The 22,110-nt window shown below is 35.6% G+C and overlaps 1 protein-coding gene across 4 annotated transcripts in view; it reads right to left on the bottom strand.

Moving 5' to 3' along the window:
- LOC131042756 (WD repeat-containing protein ATCSA-1) overlaps nt 1-22,110 on the bottom strand; it is a 122,038-nt gene that overhangs the window by 80,807 nt on the left and 19,121 nt on the right. For 2 of the 4 annotated variants that reach the window (XM_057976072.2, XM_057976074.2), the window contains exons 2-8: nt 20,629-20,811; nt 18,676-18,936; nt 18,392-18,551; nt 9,770-9,954; nt 9,166-9,397; nt 4,684-4,838; nt 4,474-4,563 (exon numbers count right to left, since the gene is read on the bottom strand). In XM_057976072.2, coding sequence (XP_057832055.1) covers nt 4,474-4,563; nt 4,684-4,838; nt 9,166-9,397; nt 9,770-9,954; nt 18,392-18,551; nt 18,676-18,936; nt 20,629-20,778 — 1,233 coding nt within the window. In that variant the 5' untranslated portion in view covers nt 20,779-20,811. The remainder of the gene's footprint in view (nt 1-4,473; nt 4,564-4,683; nt 4,839-9,165; nt 9,398-9,769; nt 9,955-18,391; nt 18,552-18,675; nt 18,937-20,628; nt 20,812-22,110) is intronic. The other 2 variants (XM_057976071.2, XM_057976073.2) reach the window with 1 other exon arrangement.

Genomic DNA, 22,110 nt, shown 5'->3' with positions numbered 1-22,110 from the left:
ACTGATGGATGCTTGGGTTACTAAGACATATAGAAGAGCAAAGACATTCATAAGGGAATTAGTGAAGATATTTGACAGAGCTATGGCAATCCTTGAGAGAACTCAAGCACTTAAAGTGGCATATGATACTTTTATCTACACCAGAGACTTCACCATACCTATATTGCAAGCAATGAAGGCTACATCAAGGTATACACTGATAAGCGAAGGGATACTAAAAGATGGGCAGTCACTTGATTTTCAGCAGTGGAGTAACTTGCTTCGCATGAGGAGGCTTATATTCAAGAACATTAGCGGTGGATGCACCCTGGTGGATCAAGCAATCAATTGAATACATGATAAGATCTTGGAAGTGGCTGAGATTATTCTTGAGAAAGGAAAGAATGAAGGAATTGACATTGTTGCCAAAGAATCGATGGAGAAAGTGAAGATTATCTTCCTTGAACCAAATGAAGCACCTTCTGAGAAACAGCTAGATGTTATCCATTCATTCACCGTACTTGCTAGCAAGACAAGAGACTTTGTACCAGATTGGGAGACAACTTTCACTTCGAGCTTGGATGAAGTCAGTTACCTAAAAGACCAACTGAAGAACCTACCTTCAGTCCCAATAACCAAGATAGAATCTATGACGTCCAGATTTGTTGAATTTGCAAAAAGAGAAAAGGATAAGGACAACAAGATTCTAGAAGAAAGTTTGTTATGATCTTATGTGTAAATCAATTTTCCTATTGGAGGATTTTTCTTCGTATTTTGTGCCAAATGGATGCCATATTCCCATTGGCTGTCATTTGATGTTTTGCAATAAGTTAGGTATTTTGTTGTAACAAACCCTAATTAGGGTATAGGTGGCAAAATTTGGGCCCTTGATAATGATTTAATCTTGGCCATCCATTGTAATTGAGAGCTCTATATAAGCTCAGCTCATTTCATTTGTATCTCATTAGGAGAGATTAAATTTTTGAGATCACAAGCAGAAATTAGAGAGAAGATCAATCAAAAGACTCTGAAGAATTGTTGCTTGATGTTTCAGAAATTAATAAAATCATTGAAGTGTTGGTGACTTATTGAGTTTTGGAGCATTTGCTAGTTTCTTCATTCCTTTTGTGAGAGTTTATAATTGAAAAAAAAACACAAAAAATTAGAATAGAATTTACTTTGGAGCTCGGCTGCCCCGGCCATCGGGTCAACTATCTATAATCGACTCGACCACCTACCAGTAGATAACATTTATGCTCCAGAAGACCGGACTCGATGAACCACTGGAACTATTCCGATCAAGAGGAGTCTTCATTTCCGATCGAGATGCCGATCAATAAAAACTATAGTTCCCGATCTGCATAAATAGAGTCTATGCCACTCCATGAGTATTTTAGATGAGTGAAAATACATGTGCATGATTGATAGTGAATCTCTATTATCCATACCACTAGTAGTTTGTTGATTGCATACTCGCCTTGTGTGGTCAACTGGAATCATTCAGCCTAAGCTTGACTTCAATCACTATTCATTGTTGACATGCTTCATTTTGAAGGTGTCTATGTTTGAGGTAGTGATTTGAAAATCACCAAGCCATCCTTAGAAGATTGCACTAGCGCTGTGGAGATGTTCATAAGATGTTAAAGCAAAGCTTAGTTGAGCTTACTTGAGATTGCCCATCATCTTGCATTCTTAGTTTACAATAGCATTCCTAAACCCTACTCCTTTTTCATTTTTTTTCACATCAACAATCAGTAGAAGTAGAAAGAGCGATATTGCAACATCATTTGAAGAATGTCATACCATTGAGATTGAATCAAGATACTACATAAGTCGCCTCGCAAGTACAGCAAATCACATCATACCATTGAAGCTATCCAACATGTTACAACCTAACATCGAGAACCTTGGAGTCATCTCATGCGATCCTTTTGCAAATCTTCAGCATTTGAGAAGTCTTTATTCAAGAGAGGATAGAGTGCATTTGGTATTTTATTCTGCATCTCATAGTGCATACAAACACCATCAACAAAACCCCACCAAAATAAAACAGATTTAATGGTTTTTATCTTGTTAATTTAAATTGAAAGATCCTTGTGGTGTGCACAATGAAAATTTTATTTAACAAATTATTCATCTATTTGCATGCACTGGTTGAATTTTGTGTAAATACAATTTATATGGTGTGAAGTTATAGAATGTGTTTGCAGCAGTTTTACCACAAAAAATTGTCTACCTTCAACTCAAAGGCATCACCTCCCAACTCCCTGCAAGTTTGCAAATAGTTACGCCTAATATAAATGTCCCAACGAGCTCCCATTAGTAGTCGTGCCTTAAAAATATCACACAGCTACGTTATTCATAAAATATTTTGCCATTTCACAGGTTTTGAGGGTTTCACAGATTGGTGGGAGATTGATTAAGGTTTCAGACAATTTAAATGTGATATAAACGTGAAAAAATGTTGAAAATGCAATCAACAGTTTTTAAAAAGACATGATATTTTGGGGGAGGGATGGTGGAAATTGTCCGCAGGACCAATTCAAAAAAAATCAGGTAAAATCGGGATTTTTTGGAGATTTTTGCTTCTATGATTTAAATTGCTTATAGTCACGCCTCTCCACATATTCCTTGCTGTTGCCTGGTATAACTGAGTGCCCTGAAAGACCTTGTTGCAGCCCTGTAATGACGTGTATCTTAAAGGGTTTCCATCCTGATGAGATGTCATTCTAAAGGAGCCTAAGAGTTTCATCTCGAACAAACCTACTGCCGTAGCAGTGTCCAACTTTTGAAACAGAATCAAATTTGCTTGTGCTGTACTGATCAATGAATATCCTTCCTCTTCCCAACACTGCCTACATATCCTCTTGACTCCAGCCATCCAAAGTTAATGGAAATTAATTCCTATATTGGGGGTATCTAACTAGAATTGATTGAACATATCTCTCCACAATTTCTGGCAGTTAACCGACCAGTTATTATCTCATTAACTAATGGGGCTGCAACTACACCCAGCCATGGGAATAACATAAATGAAGTGACCACCTTATTTAAACAGCAACTATTAAACTGGCTAAGTCAACCCCTTTAAAGGAAGACCCAGTCACCTAACTTTAACTGACGGACCTACTAATTCTAACTGCTGACAAGGATTAAGTCAAACTCCAATCCTGTCAACTGCTATCCAGTACTGTGTTTGCAAGTCAAATACGTAATGTTACAGTAGCATGGATAATATTACTAAATGCAAAAAAATTCAAATCTTCAGCTATGCCACTCAATTCTCACACTGATAAGTGTGAGCTGATATTGGGCACCTGCTGTATGACTGACCTTAATAGGAGAGCTAATTAGCATAAAACTATGCCCTAGAAAATGCTAAAGAGAGCTACAATGTTTGGCCAATTTGAACCTGTTCATTACAACAGGTGCAAAAATTGGTATTTCTTACTGATAGTTTTGTTTATCCCACAGTTCCAGGACTCGGAGAGTCCTGGCAAGTCCCTAGCCGAGTGACCCTAGCCGAGTCTCAGGGTTTTGGGACTCTCTAGGAACTCACTCTGGGCAACACTCACTAGAAACTGGTTTTTTGCAGAGTCTTGACAAGTTTTTTGCCGAGTCCCGATTCGGGTCAGCCTTGCCGAGTCCGCGCCGAGTCTGAATCTCGTTTCTATGGTTTATCCAACCTGTTACACAACTGTATATTAAATAATAATTAATAAACATTGATTAAGGTTAAAATCAGTGTTCCATGGGAACACATCCAAAAGTGGGTTAGATAATGTTGCCAATGTCCCAAGGAATTGAAGGGATGTCCCCCTTTTTCAGGACAAGATTGCTTGCTCCATTTTGTTAATAAAAATAGAAAGTAACTTCCTATGGGAAAAAAAAGTTCAAAATGCATAAAAAGTTAGAACAGGTAAGATTGTCAATTTACCATGTATTTTTCTTTTTAATTTCAATTACTCTTTAATGTCTTTAATTTTTTCTAATAGCAGTCTCCCAAATTCAGAAAAAACATTGCTGTCACCACATCTGTGTCCCCCTTCCCGCAAACTCAGATATCCCATCAAAGATTAACCCATCCAACTACTAAAAAATACAGCCCGATACACTTGCGATGCACTAGAATTCATGCAGGTTAATCCACTATCTCGAAAATAAGACTATTATGGGAAAACAACAATCCTGAAGATTTTGTGTATATCTATGTTAAATACTGCGCATGCATGCACAGATACTAGTAAAAGAGAAGATGCCAAACAATACAATTTTTGTCCAAGCCACTTTAGAGGCCAAGAATAAAGATAAAAACAGTAGATATCATCGAGGATGCACTTTAGAAAGAGGAAAAACAGAAGTTGAATGCCCACTTCTTAATAGATGGGCTGAAATCTCCAGTGCTGTAATCTAAGGAATCCTTGAGGAGAGTACTCAAACTTAGAATATGAATAGTGTCAAATGTCACAAGACATTTGAATAAAAGAGACTTACCTGATCCTGAGAGTTAAATGAACAGCAATTTACAAAGTCATAATGACCATGATATGTAGAGAAAAGGCGACCACTCCATACATCATATGCCTGCAATGACTTATATGCTGTTAACTTTCCAGGTCTTGCTACTGAAATGCTACTTACTCTTTGCCTTGATAAAAAAGCAAAAAACTTCGACTATAAAATTGCATAGACTACTACTACTACCTTTATAGATGTCAAACATGGAACAAAGACAAGTGATGAATTAGGAGTAACAGCTAGTTGGATAGCTTTACTTGGTCTTATTCGTGTGGCCTCATAGTTTACTAGTGTATTGCAACCAGATTCAACATCCCATAACCTTAATCTTGAATCCGTACCTAAAAAGATGCACATATAGATATTTCAGAGAGAGAAAGATTCAATATATTATATTTATGATCAGCCTCCCTTTATACTTTGCAATGTAGAAAGACAACCACCAGATTCATAAAGATAACCAAACTGATGACTACCAATAATCTCTATCAGCGTATTAACAACTACCAACTGCACAAATAGGTAGGAAATATTAATTACCAGGAAAAATAATTAACCACAAAACAAAAAATTTACAAATGTTCTTTTTATTACTTATAAAAATTGATCATCAAATCAAGAACATCAGTATAAGAAAAAATCAGGCATTGGTGAAATAGAACTATAAAAATCATGCAGATAGCAAAACAAAAAATCCATTTGATTGAATTGGATGTGCATAAGTGAAGTACATACTTCACTTATTTAAATGGTCAATTACAAAGCTCATTCTACAAGCATGCTTAAAGAATGAACATAATGAAAGAGATGGTAATATTATTTTCCTAAGAATGTTGTTACAACTATTAAACAAAGACAACCCAAGTGAGAATCACTTCAAACCATAGCACACTTGCACCTAAGAACTATCCACTTGGTTTGAACCTTCGCAGCCCCAATGTAAGCACTCCAGGTTACCACCCTGCCTACACCTACTATCATACTGATTGCTTAATAACACCAAGGAGCCCATAAGATATTAAGTACTAACAACTCAACATGGACGATCCAATTCAGTTAGCTGAGGTACTAACCACTAACAGCTGAAAAGACTTAATTGTACTGACTTGACGCTCTCATGCTCTTTCAATCTCATATATTTCCATCCACTGCTATCATCCAAACCAGAAATTTAACATTCAAGCCACCCAATATTTGATTGACATATCAGAACCAGAGTACACTGGAGAGCCATTCCCAATGTTTTTCAAACATTTCCCAAACCAGGGAAGTTGGGGGATGGGAGGGATGGGAACAGAACATTTCCTCCTGGTCCCATTCTTTTTCAAGTACATCTCCAAGACATCAACCCAAAGTAGGGGTCATTTCCTAGGACATACCCCTTTTGTGGGAACCCTATGGGGATGACTTGCCATCCCCAATGCCCCTGTGATTTTTTTTTGTTTGGATTTGTAGGCTGTAATTGTGATTCTAAGCTCATTTATACATTGAACTTTCAAACCATGTAACTTTCAAGTTTCAACTTTCAGTCTTTTGTCAATATAAATATATTAAATAATTGAAAATTATATTATGAATGCTTTGGGCCATTATGATTACCAAATGGACTATTAGATCTCTTTTCTTCACTTGCTTTAAGCTATTTTAAATTATTTTTTTGAATTGGATATCAATTACAAATATCTTGCTCATTCAAGCATCAACATGAGACCAATACAAGCTCCTTACAAGCAAACACATTAGAAAACACTTACGGAACACCAAGAGTCACTAATTAGAAATCTAATTTTATTTAGAAACCACCTCCATATTAGAAGCCAGCTATGAAAGACCAAGAGTCACAACTTAGAATTCCACTTTCGATGTCCCTATGGTGAATTAAACTTGGGTCTCTACAATGAAAACCCAATGTTTTTACCAATTAAGCTCAACCCCTTTGACAATTTTAAATCTTAAATATAAATATTCTTAATATTATTTTGTCCCCAGAATTAGGGAAAATTTTTACCATACCCAAAACCCATACCATGTTCCTCCATTCCAGAAACTTTTAGAAGCAATGACCAGAATCCTCAGCAGAGGAGGCAATTGTCTGCTCTCAACCTCCACTTTCATCAATCACAAACCAGAGCTTTCACTTAGTAGTGACCAATGAATCAAATAAGACCAGCAAAGATGAGCTTTGTCATTTCTTGCAATATCATGCACAGTGGAGGATTTAAAGGTCCAAATTTCCAGCAGAAAAGAAAAATGGCTGCTATCTCACATAGCAGTCCCCCAACAAAACTCTTTCTGAATGGATGAAATGGAAACATGGATGTCTCCTCAAATGGAAAGCAGTAATACAAAAATTTAGAGGAGCTCACTCAGGTCCTAAAACCCTCTGGTTGTGGAATCAGAGCAGCAAAAAACCTTTAACATCAATGTGTAATGGCCCATTTCTAGTCAGTTAACCTATGATTTGTCATTAGCCTATTCTTAGGCGATCTCGTGGGCTAACCAGGACATTTAAGGGATCAGGAGAATATTTGGCCTGGCAAATTCAGTTTCAGGCCATTCCGAGGTGATTTGAAATGTTTTTGAGGAATTTACTATTTATAGTAGGTCAGTTGTGGGCTAGTTCAATGACACTAGAGACTTCATGGACGATCTTCAGGTGGATGCCATTAATTTATTTGACTGGTGTTCAATTGACTATTTGATTATTATATATTTACGATAAAGTGAGATATAAAGTTAAATTAAAATATTTAACTTTATCGTTATTTAATAAATGACTATAGTGGGGACAATAAAGTAATATGTTATAAATATTAAATGTCCCCTTTCACTAAAGTACATGGCACACATAAAGAGGAGTTAACTATTAAATAAAGGTGTTTCTTTTATCCCACATTGACAAGATGAGTGAATGGACTCTCTTGAGAGAGTTATTAAAGAGATTCAATAGTTCTCTTTCAGGCAGGCTGGATTGAATATGAAATTTATGCAATTGTTTGGAGAGTTCTTTTTCATGGGCTTGGAGGACGAAATCCCTCTTTGCTAACAGTCTCTACGCTGTTGGAAGACACGGTCTGGGGATTTAATTGGGCATTAAGGTAAAATCTGATTAAGCTGTTCATTTCCCATTCAAAGGAGTCGCAATCATTCAGGAGAACGATTTGAGTTGTGTTTGAAGCGTATTGCTGTTCACCATTTCCTATTAGCTGGCTGTGCTTGTTGAGAGTTTGTATATAGTGTTTGGGGCCGTACAAGACTGGTTAGGTGTCATACAGGCCTGAGAGACAGCTACAGGAGGGCCGTACAGGACTGAGAATCAGCAGCTAGGGTGATGGAAAGCCTGAGACCAACCGCAAGAGCACCGTACAAGTCTAAAAACAGTTTGGTGAAGGACGTCAAGGGCATACTACTGCCGTTAATACACTAAACAGCAATTCAGGTATGCACAAATACTTTGTACTGCTGGTACTAATTGAGAACATCCAGAGACAATCTGCTGATGATGTATTTCTGGGTTCAAAATAGTGAATACATATTTGGGATTGGTGTCAATGTTGCTGCTGTAGGTTGCATTTCAAACATTATTTATAGTGTCAATGCCACATCCATTTGCTATATAACTTCCATTATTTATAGAACTGAAGTTAAAATCAGTCAGTCACCAAGCAAAATGAATGTTGGAATATAACTTTGCTAGTGTTTTAATGTGATTGTTATTAACTGGAAACAATATCATTTCATGAATACTTGAGAACTGTTTGACAAAATTCCTACTGGTAAATTTTGTGCAAAAATTTGGTTGCAATTTGGCATAGACTACTACACAATGGACATCCCAATGATGCCTAAAGGTTATTTTATTAAAGATTTCTACACTAGGCAGGAATGACACAGCGCCTTTCAAGAAGGATCATTGTCCATTCAAAAATCCCATCTCTTCAAGCAACAATTGTCACCTGTATTCAATCCAAATGAAGATTTTCTAAGCACCATCCTTGTATCAGTCAGACTCCTGCTTCCTGGTGAACATTCACATTAAAGTTATAAAAGATTAGAAGAACCATACAAAACATGTCACAGCCTCAATTGACCATAAAACTAAGTGTAATAAATGTTTGTCTATCATATCTAGTAATTAGGTGGTCTTGCAGGTAGTGATATCAACAGATGGTATTCAAAGGCCAAGATGGTGATTTTCTGTCTGCCTTTTGCAATTGAAGCTATGGTATTACTGGGGTAATGAATTGAGAACTTAAAATAAATCCATCCAGCAAACCCTGTTTTTGGGGGATAACTATCTCCTATTATGGGAAGTAGCCACTTAACCCTCACTTTGCCAAACAACAAGGAGATAAAATCATAACTATTGTCAAAATCAATATATCAAGCCATGCATTGATGTTTAGTATGATACTTCCATATCATCTCTTGTGAACTGAATATAATAGAATTATCAATCGAAATATATTTGCTTTGGTATCATGTAGTCCTTGTCATGTCTTTAGCATCACAATGAGACATATGCATTAACAAGTGTGAAGAAAATACGAGCTATAACAAAAAGCAGGTATGATGTTTAAACAAAAATTAAATTAAATGATGACGAATAGGAACCAAGTTCATCAAAACTTTCAAATGGTTGCAAATGTAATGTATTAAGAACCTTACCAGCGCTAAACAAGTGCAGCCCATCATTTGTCATTTCCAATCCTGTCACTGCACCATAATGAGCTGTTGCTCTGTTCTGGGTGGATAACATGCCAGGATGTTGTCTCTGTGATAGAGAGCCTCTTGTCACTCCTTTACCCAAAGACATAGAAGATTGTATCCCATTCCCGAGGGACCCTTTTCTTTGTGCTGCCCTAGCCTTTGTAGAAGTGCAATTGCTGGAAGCCGGGGGCTGTACTAATAGACCCATAATAGATGTGTTGTTAAGAGAGATAGATTATAGAAAAAAATACTTAAGAAATTGATCTTTATGATCATTACAAATGGCAATGTAACTGCCAGTTATACCTTGTAATAAATGGTACAGTACAATCATAACTAATTACAAATATATATACATAAGATGAAATGTTAACTTAAATCAAGGAATATAGTTTGAAGATTAACAAGCTTTTTATATTTCAGGTGAAAGATTAAATAGGAGTTTGAGACAGAGTTCCTGAGGAATTCAACAGAACCTACGAAAACGATGTGTTTATTTCTTCTACCTAAAAAGTCTTTCTATTTTGCTTGACACATAAAGATAGAGGTGAAAAGGAAGTACTTTTTTGGCTTTTGCAGTAGAACTTTTAGGAATAGGTGGGCGCCTCCCAGTTTGAGATTCTAACTGGTCCAAAACACGGAAACATCCTGCTCGTCTAATATCCCAAAAGCGTATAGAACCATCACAACCACCTGTTGCTAAAGTCCATTCATTTGAAGCAGACCAATGTAAAGCCCAAACCCCATCTGCCAGTACACTCATATGCTTAGTAGTATACAATTACAAGATATTTGTTTTGAAAATGAATATTAATATGACCAAATAAGGTTATTAATGCAACCCTGTGAAAATTCCAAGTGTTATGACAAATGAATATACTCATAACTACACAAAAATTAAAAATAAAAATAAAAAAGCAAAAGGTGTTAACGTTGTTTTGTGCTTTCCTTAATCAAAATGGTAATAATCATCGTTTTTAATGTTATGATCCCAAATCTGATTTTAACAAACTTGAGAATCTGAAATGGTTGCTATAACCACAGATTTGAAACTTAAATCGTAACTGAAATTTGAAATTATGCATTTTCTCCATGTGCTGTAGAGTCTTCAATCTAAAAGTGATGCTCTGAAACTAAGACTCAGAAAACTGCAAACACCGAAATAGTGAAAAATGAAATCTGAAACTTCTGAAAATATGAACAAATTTTAAGAAATTGGGAATAGGACAGAACTTTGATATTGCTGAAAAGTTGAAAATAGACTAATCAGTAAACAGAAGTTTCAAATTTCAGTTTTCAGTATTCAAAAAGTTAATGCACAAGAAGCTCAATACCAGCCACTGAAAGGACAAGATGGAGACAAAGAAGGAGAAAGAACTAAGTAAAGATGTTATCTCTTATGGAAAGAACTAAGTGGTAAAAACGTTACATCTTATGGTCAAGTCATGCCTGTAATTCCTGACGCATGTGAGTGAACTGTCCCACATGATGCATCCCTTCCCAATTATAACCCTATTTATGTAACTCGGGTCATGAGTCAGATGAGAATTTCAGTGCCAATAGGAGAACTCCTTAGGATTCGCACACATAGCTAAACAGTTTTGTCTTACATCATTGTTGTAAAAGAGACAAACCAAAATGCTACTATTCCCAATGGTCTAACAAACAACGAGAATGCCAAAGAGACTGTAAAGGTTTACTTAGGGAATTCCCTAGTCAATAGCCAAACCAATGTTGACCCTTTCCATACCACCTTGCTGATTAATAGATGGTTAGTTCACAACTGCATGTTGGACTCCAAAGCTTCAAGCAATATGATGCCTCTCCATGTTATGAATGATCTAGGTCTTTAAGTATCCAAGTCCTACAGTAAATGCTTTGCCATGGATTCCAGAGTGGTGGATGTTGTGGAAAATGTAAACGTCATGGAATTCCAACTGGTTGCATATCCAAACAAGTCATTCTTGCTGGATATAATCATTGTGGATTGTCTAGCCAAATGGGTTATGTCGTTATCTAGAAAGTGGGCAGCTTCAATGGGAAGTAGTGTCATAAGCTGCCATTCCATTGCACAGGGAAGAAGTCAAGCTGCACAAGGAGAATAAGATATTGCACATTGTTGAAGACTGTTACAAAGCCACTAATGAAGAGCTATAACTTGATGTTGGTCCTAACCTCTTCATTGGATATTGTGATGAACAAAAGTGCTGAACCTCCTCTTTTCTTTACTCATGTTATTGATGTGAATGTTTTGTGGACCATTTTTTTATGGTGCATGTTCAAAGAATAATTCAGGTGTAGGGGTTGTCTTAGTCTCACCTCACGGTGAACTTTCCAGGTATGCATTCAAGTTGACTTTCTAATCTACTAACAACAATGCACAGTATGAAGCTCCCAATTTAGAACTGAATATTGCTCACAAGTATAGAAATAGATGCTAAAGGGTTCTTAGAGACTTAAGAGTTGATTGCCTTCCAAATAAAGAATATCTATGCAGCGAAGGATGAAAGATTAAAAACGTATAGGAATGTTGTTTTGGACACCATAAATTTGTTTGACGCAGTTGGTATTGAATGGATAAACAGATAAGAGAACACTACTGCTAATGCTTTAGCTGTTGAAGCATCCAAATTTGACTTGAAGTTGGTTCTTCTCCATTATCAATGTAGCATTGAAGTACTTACAAGCCTAAGTATACAGGACAATATCTATAGTTGGCAAGTATTTGATGATACTCAACAAATAAATAGGTCCCTAAATTGCATGGATGGATTTGAAAGCCAACTAATCGAATGATAATGTATGGTTGAGGTAGAGGATGGCAAGGAAATATTGTTGAGTAATGAAATCGTACAGCTGAAAACCGACACCATTTCCAAAGGACTATTAGTGTTAGAAAAGAATGTTTGATAGTGTTAATTGCTATAAGAGTAAAAGTAAATCCATTGATGAGAATAGCCTTGAAGGTGTAAATCTAGATAATGAAGCTGCGCCTAAAATGATTTACATTGGTAAGAGGTTGAAAGCTGCTAAAAAGCAAATGTTGATTGCATTATTGTTAGTGTTTAAGAAGTGTTTTGCAAGGTCCTATGAGAACTCAAAGATTACAGAAAAGACATGTTCCAGCACAGAATTCCTCTCCAGCCTGATACAAAACCCTTTAGTAAAAGTAAAAGCCAATAAATCCTACACTTGCTCCCCAAATGTGAAGGGAGTCGATGAAATTCAAAGGAGGTATCGTCAAACCTATCCAACATCCTAAATGGGTGTCTAAGCTTGTTTTAATCAGCAAGAAGAATGGAGAAATGAAGTGTGGACTTCAAGAATCTGAACATCAAATCTCTCAAGGATAACTACCCACTTCAAAGCATGGAACACCTATTGCAAAAGGTAACTAGATCGTAAATGATGTCTATGATGGATGGATTCTCTTGATACAACCAAGTGGTGATCAAGGAGTTAGAGCAACACAAGATTGCATTTACTACTACTTGGGCACTTGTGTTTAAACTAAGAATGCCATTTGGACTAAAGAATGAATCAACTTTCCAAAGAGCAATGAATATTGCCTTTGTAGGCCTCATCGATGAAATCATGGTGGCATCTCAAGATGACCTAACAACCCACTCCAAGGAAAGGAAAGATCATTGCAAGCACTTGGAGGCAATTTTCAAAAGGTGCGTTAAATATGAGATTTCTTAAATCTACAAAATGCATATTTGGTGTGGAAAAAGGTAAGTCATTGGAACACATTGTATCAAAGGATGCTGTAAGGATAAATCCAAAGAGAGAAAGAGCAATTGATCTCATTCTCAAGCTTCAAACAATCAAAGGTGTGCAATTCTTCTATGAACAAATCATTTTTGTTGAAAGGCTCGTCCCTAACTTCGCCAAGAAAACCAAGCCAAATATCGAAAATGTTAAAGAAAGAACAATCAATCACGTGGAGTGAGGAACTAGCTAATGCATTTGTGAAGATCAAGGAAGCTCTTAAAGAAGCACCGGTCTTGGTGAGTCCAAACTATTCTAAGACTTTCCAGCTCTTCTCATTTGCTTCATTCTATACTATTGTTGTCATGCTACTTCAAAAGAACAAAGATGGACTTGCACAGTTCTAACAAACTTCTTCCATTTCCCCTATTCAAGTAATATTGTAATATTTAGTTTATGATGGTCAATTAAGTCATGAGGATAGACTTAAGAAATATTCTTTATTCTTTTAGTTAAGTTCTCATCCTTTGCTTTTTTAGTTGTTGGTCTTATCCTTTACGAATAGATCTTTTGTAACTCTTATTTAAGGAGACCTACACTCGTTTGTTAATAGTGAACATCTTGGTAATCATTTTGCCTCTTGTATTTTTTGTAATATTCCATCCATCTCCTCCAGTTCCACATGTTTTTCCTGCATCATTTCCAATCTCTCTTGTGGAATCCTTTTCCACCTCCAAAAATCCAAACCTCTGATTCCCCAATGCTTTCCCACATTTTCTTTCACTCCCCTTTTACAAAATACTATTGCACTTCCAAACTTCTTCCATTTCCCTTCACAGTTTCCACATCATTTTCCCGCAAAGTTGCCCAATGCCGTTGTCGATCCTTTAATCCATTTGGAGAGTTCTTTTGGAGCTCAAGATGTTCTTTCCTCTGGTTTTGCATCCTTTCCCCACATATTGTCTCACATCCTTAATTCAAAATTTTCATCCATTTGTAGAGTTTTAATTGACTTTTGAACTTTCATTCCCATGCCAAGTTTTTACCTCCAATCTTACAAAGAAACCCCGCGCCCCTCATTTTTTCACCTATCCCCACTTTCCCTCCAATCCTTTTCTTGCAAACTTTTAGTAGAATTCAAAACTTCCATTCCAATGTCTTGTCTTGACTTCGACTTCCACATCAAATTGTTGCAAAGGTTCCCAATGCTTTTGTCATTCATTTCTTCCTATGTAGAATTCAAATTACTTTTGGACTCCAATTTTCCACCTAGACATCCTATCTTAGTCTCCAATTCAATGTCTCTCCCACATTTTTCCATATCAATTCCTCTACTCATTTCCCCCTTCTGCAGAGTTTTTATGGACTTGCAAATTTCCTATGTTAAGCCCAATCCTAACATCTTGTCCCCCATTGAATCCCTACATTTCCTCCCAATTGCTTCAACCAATCCCCAAATCTTCCCAAGTCACCACTACTGATGACTCCTGTCATTGCTCCAAGAGAATTTTCATGCAAGCTCTAGGATGCCCATTCAATGGATTCTATGAGATTTCAACTTGTCTAGCATGCCACATTTATAACCTCTAGTTCTTTGTCAAACTCTTGCAAGTGATTGGGTGAACAAAGAAAGTGCTATATATACCAATTTTCTTGTCACTCAATGGGTCGGTCATTTCTACATTCACGCAACCACAAGTGATGAGGATTGTCTAGGATTTCAACTCGTACAAGTCCAATAGCCTACAGAGTAGTATGTTTTGTAAATCCGAAAGAGGTAGTACATTTGTATCTGATGTCTATAAATGAATGTCTCCTTCGCCATTTGTAGATCTTAAGGAAAATTTCTAAGTAACGAATTATGATAAGCCTTCTATTGAGTGACAAATTGTGACAAGCCTTCTAGCTTGGGGCTTCCTCTTGCCACATTTACTAGTATGATCATAATAAAGATTTGATAAATGCCCAAACATTTTAAGTTATTGCAATCCATGTTTGTAATGGCCCCTTCTTTATTGCACATGGATTTCTAGAGTTTGAAGAGTAATAATTAAATAATTACAATTGTTTGATATCATATCTCTATTGTTATTTCAATGTGTTCTTTCTTTTGATAAACTGCGACTCTATAACCAAACAAGACACCAATCTTGAAATTTATGAGCCACCAAACACTCAAAATGAAAAACATCTTTCACCAGTGGTTTAAAAGTAGGATTAGTAGTTTGTACTTTGCACGCAATCCATGATTCAATGATTCACCCAAAAAAGCATACGTAGCGAACCTTAAGAGTTCTCACCTAAGAACTCATGTTTTTGCATACATTTATCCTGTTTTTTTGCAATGATCTTTACATATACTTAATAGAGATTTTATGTGCATTTAGTTAGACTTTGGTATAGTGACAACTTTGGCGCCAAGAATACATTGGATACTATTGTATCAATTTCAGTTTGTTTATTTTTAGTTGTGATTAATTTTGTTGAGGATACTTCTAGGAACACTCTCTTGAATCTAGTTGAGCCTAAAGTGAAGGAGAGTGAATACACACTCTACAATTGGCCCTAAACCACTCAAATTTTGTTGATGAGCTCATCAATCCCCCTTTAGGGCAATATTTCCCTAGACCTAAAGCGATTGATTCCTTTAGAGTGTGAGGAACAATTTCGGGTACTATTGCATTAGTAAATACTAAATTTTTTATTTTGTAGTTCCATTTTAGCTCTTGTAATTGTTTCAATTTTCATTATCACAACCTTTAAGTTTTATCATCTGTGAGATGTATAATATAAGATAAAATGAAATTAAAGACATGATATTTCCATAATCCATTGTAGCGAATATGAAAGATTCTGGATTAAAACTATGTAGGAGATTTTTGCATTGACATTTTAGAACACTCTCTGTGATCCACCATAAAGATGTGGAGAGCAAAATGAAATGTTTGTAATCTCTATTGCCCAAGCATATCATAGTTACTAGGATCAAATTCGATTCATTCAGAAGATCCAAAAATACAGAAATCCAAAATCTTCAAAAAGGTTCAGAAAAAAAACTGCTTTGAAATTATATTTTATAGAATGTATAAATAATAAAATTTCATAGCAATTTATGAGCAGTGAACTGAAAATAAAAGAACATAATAATATGCAGAAATTATAAAGAAAGTTTCAAACTTCTCTAGAATCAAACTATAGAGTGACACCTATCAAAGTATAAGAACAACAATTTTTTTAATTCCAATGAAAAGTTGACCAAACTGAACTGGATTTGGTAACACAAAGGTATTACACAAAAACTTCAATGTGAACCTTTGCATTGTCATGTGTTAGGTCATTCTATAATCCAGGTATTCAATGAGTATTTTATCGTTCCAAAAATAAAAACTGTCATTTTATACTCTAGGATGCAACACATTTTTTACTCTTCTACATCAAAAATGATCTTCTTGCATTATTCAATATCATAATAGTATTCCCAGTACAAGTATCCACAGGAGGCTAAGTTGCCTATCTCTATGAAACAAATATAATTATTGCAATTTTGCACCCATCCTGTGTTCAAAACCTTAGTTGTATTACACAAAGAAGCAATAGTCGGGAAAAAATCCCGATTAATCGGCAATCGACGCTGCTCCCGATTAATTCCCCCAAAAAAAGGGAAAAATCAGTGACCGATTGTTTGTCAATTTTCAACGATTCTTCCAGTTTTAATCGCAAAAAAAACGCGTCCCCGGGTTAAAATCCCCCGTCCCCATACCGGGGACGTTTCGGGGACTTGGGGACGGCTAGGGGACGTCCCCCCGCCGTCACCAAAATTGCAAAATTTGTGGGAAACGTCCCGGAAACTTGGGGACGACAATGACTCTCAAAGGGGACGTCCCCCTGTCCCCAATATGGTTTGGGGACGTCCCCCCGTCCCCTAACCGTCCCGGGGACAGCCAGCCGTCCCCCTTTTCCCAGCACATTTAAAAAACAAAAAAAAGACTCAAATGCTCAAAAAAACATTTTTTTATTTTATTATAGGTCTATAAAATTGGATTTTCATTAATATGATGGGTAAACATGTCTGAATCACTTCCAAAAGCACATAGAAATAATGAGCAGCAGCCTGATAATAAATTTCACAAACACTTAGAACGCAGTAGTGCGTAAAAGAGTGGTTGTAGGTCTGCAATATTGGACTTTTCACAATTATGAAAGGTAAACAGGTCTAAATCATAGCCAAAAGCACTCAGAAATATGAATAACAGTTTGGTATAGAATTTCACAAACATCCAAAACTTTGTAGTGCATAAAGAAGCGGTTGTAGGTCCTAATAGAAATGGAAGACTATCAAAATATCCTTCAACCAGAAATAAACAATGAACTACATGCAAACAAGTGTTGGCATATTGACAATGTATTTTCAATTATGAATGCATATTGAGTATTGACAATGAATTCTGAACACAAATGTGGTATGTTAAGGTTCTATAATGTACATATACTTGCTTTATCCATGTTTTCATATGAATATAATGTATATATACATGCTTTATCTAATTTTCATATGAACATTTAAAATTTCACTATATATTTTAAATTTTCCCTATATTTTATATAGCCGTCCCCCCGCCGTCCCCAAAATTGGCAAAAAAATTTGCCGTCCCGGAAACTCGTCCCGCCGTCCCCTGCCGTCCCCGTCCCGGAAACTCGGGGTAACATAGTAAATTTTCAATGAAAACCCCAGTTCAAAACTAATCATTGGTATTAGATTTTCGTTAAAAGCATGTATTTTCAAGTTCTCTATACATTTGCATACCTATTTCATTTAGATATAAACAAACTTTCCAGCTTTTTCCTTATTGTTTGAATTGGTATAAATGTGGCTGGGAAACTAATTTTAAATTTTTTAATCAGATATTCTTGGAAATTAGTTGTGTGCATTACAACACCAGAGCAATTTGACAAACTGTACTGTTGATGTCAATCCCAGTTCATATTATCACCCATGTAGATTTTTTCTTTAACTAGAGCAACAGAAAATGGATGCGCATAATCTGTATATGGTATATAAAATAGTGTACAAATTCCAGATAAAAATTCTCAAATATTCTCCGCACCTAATCTAATCAGCATCTTTTGCAATATGCTAAAAACAAAACTACTGAAACCTTGACTCAATGATCAGCCCCATGCTGGTATCTATTTGATAAAATTGCCTTATTTCAAAATATTCAATGCGCGCCTTCAGAATTCCACGAGAACTCTCTAACATCTTCTTTCTAATCTTTTTTAACACATTTCATGCTACCATTTAAGTTGGAACAGAATTGTCAGAAAAGGTCAACAATGTAACATAAAAAAATTGCCAAATCTGGTTCAAGCCTGTCCCAGAATAGATACATTTCAACAATGATAAATTTTAGATCTCCAAATGACCATATCAAATAAAATATGAAATCACAGCCAAACAAAATTTTAAGTATACCACGGTGGCCTGACAATGTATGAGTGAATGCTCCAGATGCCATATCACACAAGCGAACTTGAACATCTTCTGTTCCAGCTGCAATTAGCATATGAGTTGTTGAAACAGAAGACATTGCAACACCATGAACCTTTCCTGGCAGCTTAAATTGAATTTCCACCTGGAAAATCATTTAAATTCATAATCAAGCTAAACCCAGCATATATTTATCAGTGAATATTTTGAGATAAACCAACAGAAAACTAAATGGAAGACTAATAAAATTAAGCCCCTTTATTCTGTACCTGGGTAGTATTTGTGTCCCAAACTTTAATATGATGATCAAACGAACCAGTAACAAAAAGGCCAGTATCAACAGGATACCACGACACTGATGAAATTCCATACTGATGCCCATATTCCAACTGTTTATCAACTACAAAGAGTGATTTATGCTTTGCTACCAGTCCTCCTCCATCATAATCTGTAGCCTGTTGAATATCATAAACAGCAGCTGATCCATCTGACGCACCAGATAAAAGGTAGCGACCCTCTGTCAAGTCAATCTGTCCCCATTGTTAACAAATACTGCTTGTGTAAATTCCACTTTGAAAATTATAGATTATTCAGTCTAAAGAGGAACATGGGTAGGAAGAGTAGTAATCAATTTACAAGCCACTAGAAACATTAAGAATGAGTAGACTCAATGGGAAACCATAAAATGATGTTCTTTGTTCACAAGTTCCAAAACATATACAAAGACGGCGCATATAGAATGTATGTTTTAAAAAGCATATAACTTGTTGTAGAAAGCATTGAAATGTATTAACCTGGATAAAAGTTTCCTAGTACCATGGAATTTGTTTGAACTATTATTTAGCCAACACTTGACTAAAAACAATTATATTGAAGACCAAAACCAGAAAATTTTCCTTACTTTAGAAACAGCACAGTCTGTTTTATTCAACACAGCAACATTTTTCAATAGCCTTTATCTGAAAAAACAGTTGCATATTCAAATGTCTAGATTTGACCATGCACAGATTCAAGAACACCATACAATTTTCAACCCATTTGGACATATTTTCTATCCAGGAGGTCACTTGATACATAATAGGTAACTATTATTTTCATCTCCAAATCCAAACTTCTAGAGAAAAAAATTAATCGAGTCAGAATATTAAGTGTTGGATACTGCTACACCTCTACCCAAAATATATCCAGTGCACTCACTCAAGGATGTGTCACATTCAAAATCATGTTAAGACAAAAAGGAATAGAATGAAACAGGAAAATAATGCATGCAGCTTTACCTACAAATTTCAGCCCATTTGGACATGTTTTGCATCCATTAGATCACTATCTAATTGAAAGTAAGTATAATTATCATCATCAAATCCAGACTTTCCAGAAAAAGATTAGCCAAGACCAAAAGTATATTTTGGTTATATACTTCTACCCCTCCCTAAAAATGTAGCAAATATGTTCATATACAAAATCATGCAAAACCAAAAATAATAGAAGAAAACAGGAAGATGAAATTATAAACTAATCAAGCCATGGAGCAATATGCTTTGACATATGGTAGAAGAAGATTTACCACAAAAGATAAGCAACACAATACGTAGTGAAAAAGTGATTCAGATTAACAGCAACAATCTGTGTATATGAAATTCACTTAAACTCATTAATTGTGAAGGATTTCATTTATAACCTCAACCTGGCTTGCATGAATTGATAGAACATGTTTGACTGCAACATTTACAGACTGTGAGAGAAGGTGAATTTTGCAAAATGCAGATAGGTCACCTGAAAAGCTTACCTCTGGATCCTGAAGATGCAAAAGAAACAAAGATGAATGAATCCACCATTAAGAATACAAATGAAAAACAAGCGAACTATAAAATTGCCCAAAAAATACCAAAAACTGTCAACCTCGTGGATAAAAGATCCATCATAGGATGAGATATTGATGAAAGGTCCAGTGGCATTTTCAATCTAAATCTATTTGAAATGATCAAAAAGTACAGAATACTGAAATAGCCTGAGGGCAATTGAAAGAAAACACAAAACAATTAATATAGGGCAATGGAAACAAAGTTATTGGCAAGTAGAAACAGGAGTGCCAGAAAGATGACACTAGCAATTCAGGATATCAATTTATCTATAAGTCAGCAGGTTTTAATAGCCTTTACCAAAATTCCAATAATCATTACTAATGCAGTCACACAGGAAACAAATCATGGCCCAAGAAGTACCTGAATGCTATTAACAGCACCCTTATGTGCACTGATAATTTCTTTCTGGTTAGCAAGTTCAAGACTGCATATTCTTCTTGACTGTACCCTGTTAGCCAACAAAGCAGGTCTTATCCTCCCCAACTCTCTATCTTTCACCTCCTTCCACATTTGCAATTCGTGTGTTTCATCTTCTGTGATCCTCTTCCAAGTTAAATAATAATATTCAGACTTTCATAAACAATTGTTTTATTTGTAAAGATATATGTTATTCAGATTCGCAAACCAATAAATCATGTCATGCAGGTGTTTGAGCAATGTAAAATTTGAAAGGAGAACATGCTTAAGTATAGGCAAGCAACCTATAAGATATTCATGTTTCAAAGGTTGCCAGTCACTAAATGTTATACAGGTAACAAATTTACAGGATTCATACTTGTTCAAGTTTTAAGAACCAGCAATACTATATATCCAGAATTTAGTCACACAAACATCAGAATACACTAAGTCAATTAATTCACATGAAATTGTGTCATAGTGGTCAGTGAATATAGGTGCAAGTACTAACGCTGGTGTATCATTTTCAAAATCCTAGCTGAGGGCATGCCTGCCTGTGTGTTACAATATTTCACAATTTAAATGAACATGAACAATTAACTATTATAGAAAAAATCATAAATTAGATGAGTTAAAATGCCAATGTTGAATACAAACTTCAAAAAATGATAGAGAGCCGAGCCTTACTTTAAACTGAAGCTGAATACATATTAATGTGTACATGAAGTTTTTGAAAAATTTAAACGCTGATATGCACTAAGAATTTGGTATTTAAAATAAATTGAAAATTACACACAAAATTCCAAATTAGTCCATTCTACCTGAAATTTCAACCTTAATCACTACATTCCCCCAGTCTTTTCATAATTTCTGTTTTAGGAGATGTATGTGTTTTGAGTTGTTGTCAGGGTTGTTAAAGGTTTAATTATGTTGTTAAAGGTTTTCTTCATTCCATTTGCTTTCTTTTCTACAAAGGGGCTCATAGGTCCAACACAGGAGACAATTCAAGAGGCATTGAAAGATGCTAATTGGCAATTACCTATGTTCCCTAAACCACTAAAGGTATGACGATATCTGACATGAACTTGGACAATATACAGATGTAACCACTGCTTAGGAATCTCCCTGCACCTAAAATTTTGTTCTGAATTTGCAAGTTAAAGAATTATTTTAATATGACCCATTGATAGCTGCAACGTTTCAAAATGCGACAGTAGTTTAAGTTTTCATATAAAAGAACCAAACAAGTTTAGCTTGATTGTATACAAGGTCCTCTCAGAAAATTAAAAAAAATAATTGCTTTCAAATGGTTAAATTCTATTCAAATGGTAATAAAGTTAAGCTCAAAAGATGGTCCAATGGAGGAAGAGCTTGTTCTTCATGAAAATTTGTGAAACTTGTGAACCAGTGCACCCTAGGGACATGTAACATCCTGTTGGTGTTTGT

This window comes from Cryptomeria japonica, chromosome 10 (genome assembly GCF_030272615.1).
Source record: "Cryptomeria japonica chromosome 10, Sugi_1.0, whole genome shotgun sequence".
In the NCBI taxonomy this organism is placed as follows: Eukaryota; Viridiplantae; Streptophyta; class Pinopsida; order Cupressales; family Cupressaceae; genus Cryptomeria; species Cryptomeria japonica.
The sequence above is the reverse complement of the archived record's forward strand: the minus strand, read 5'-3'. Positions and strand labels throughout refer to the sequence as shown.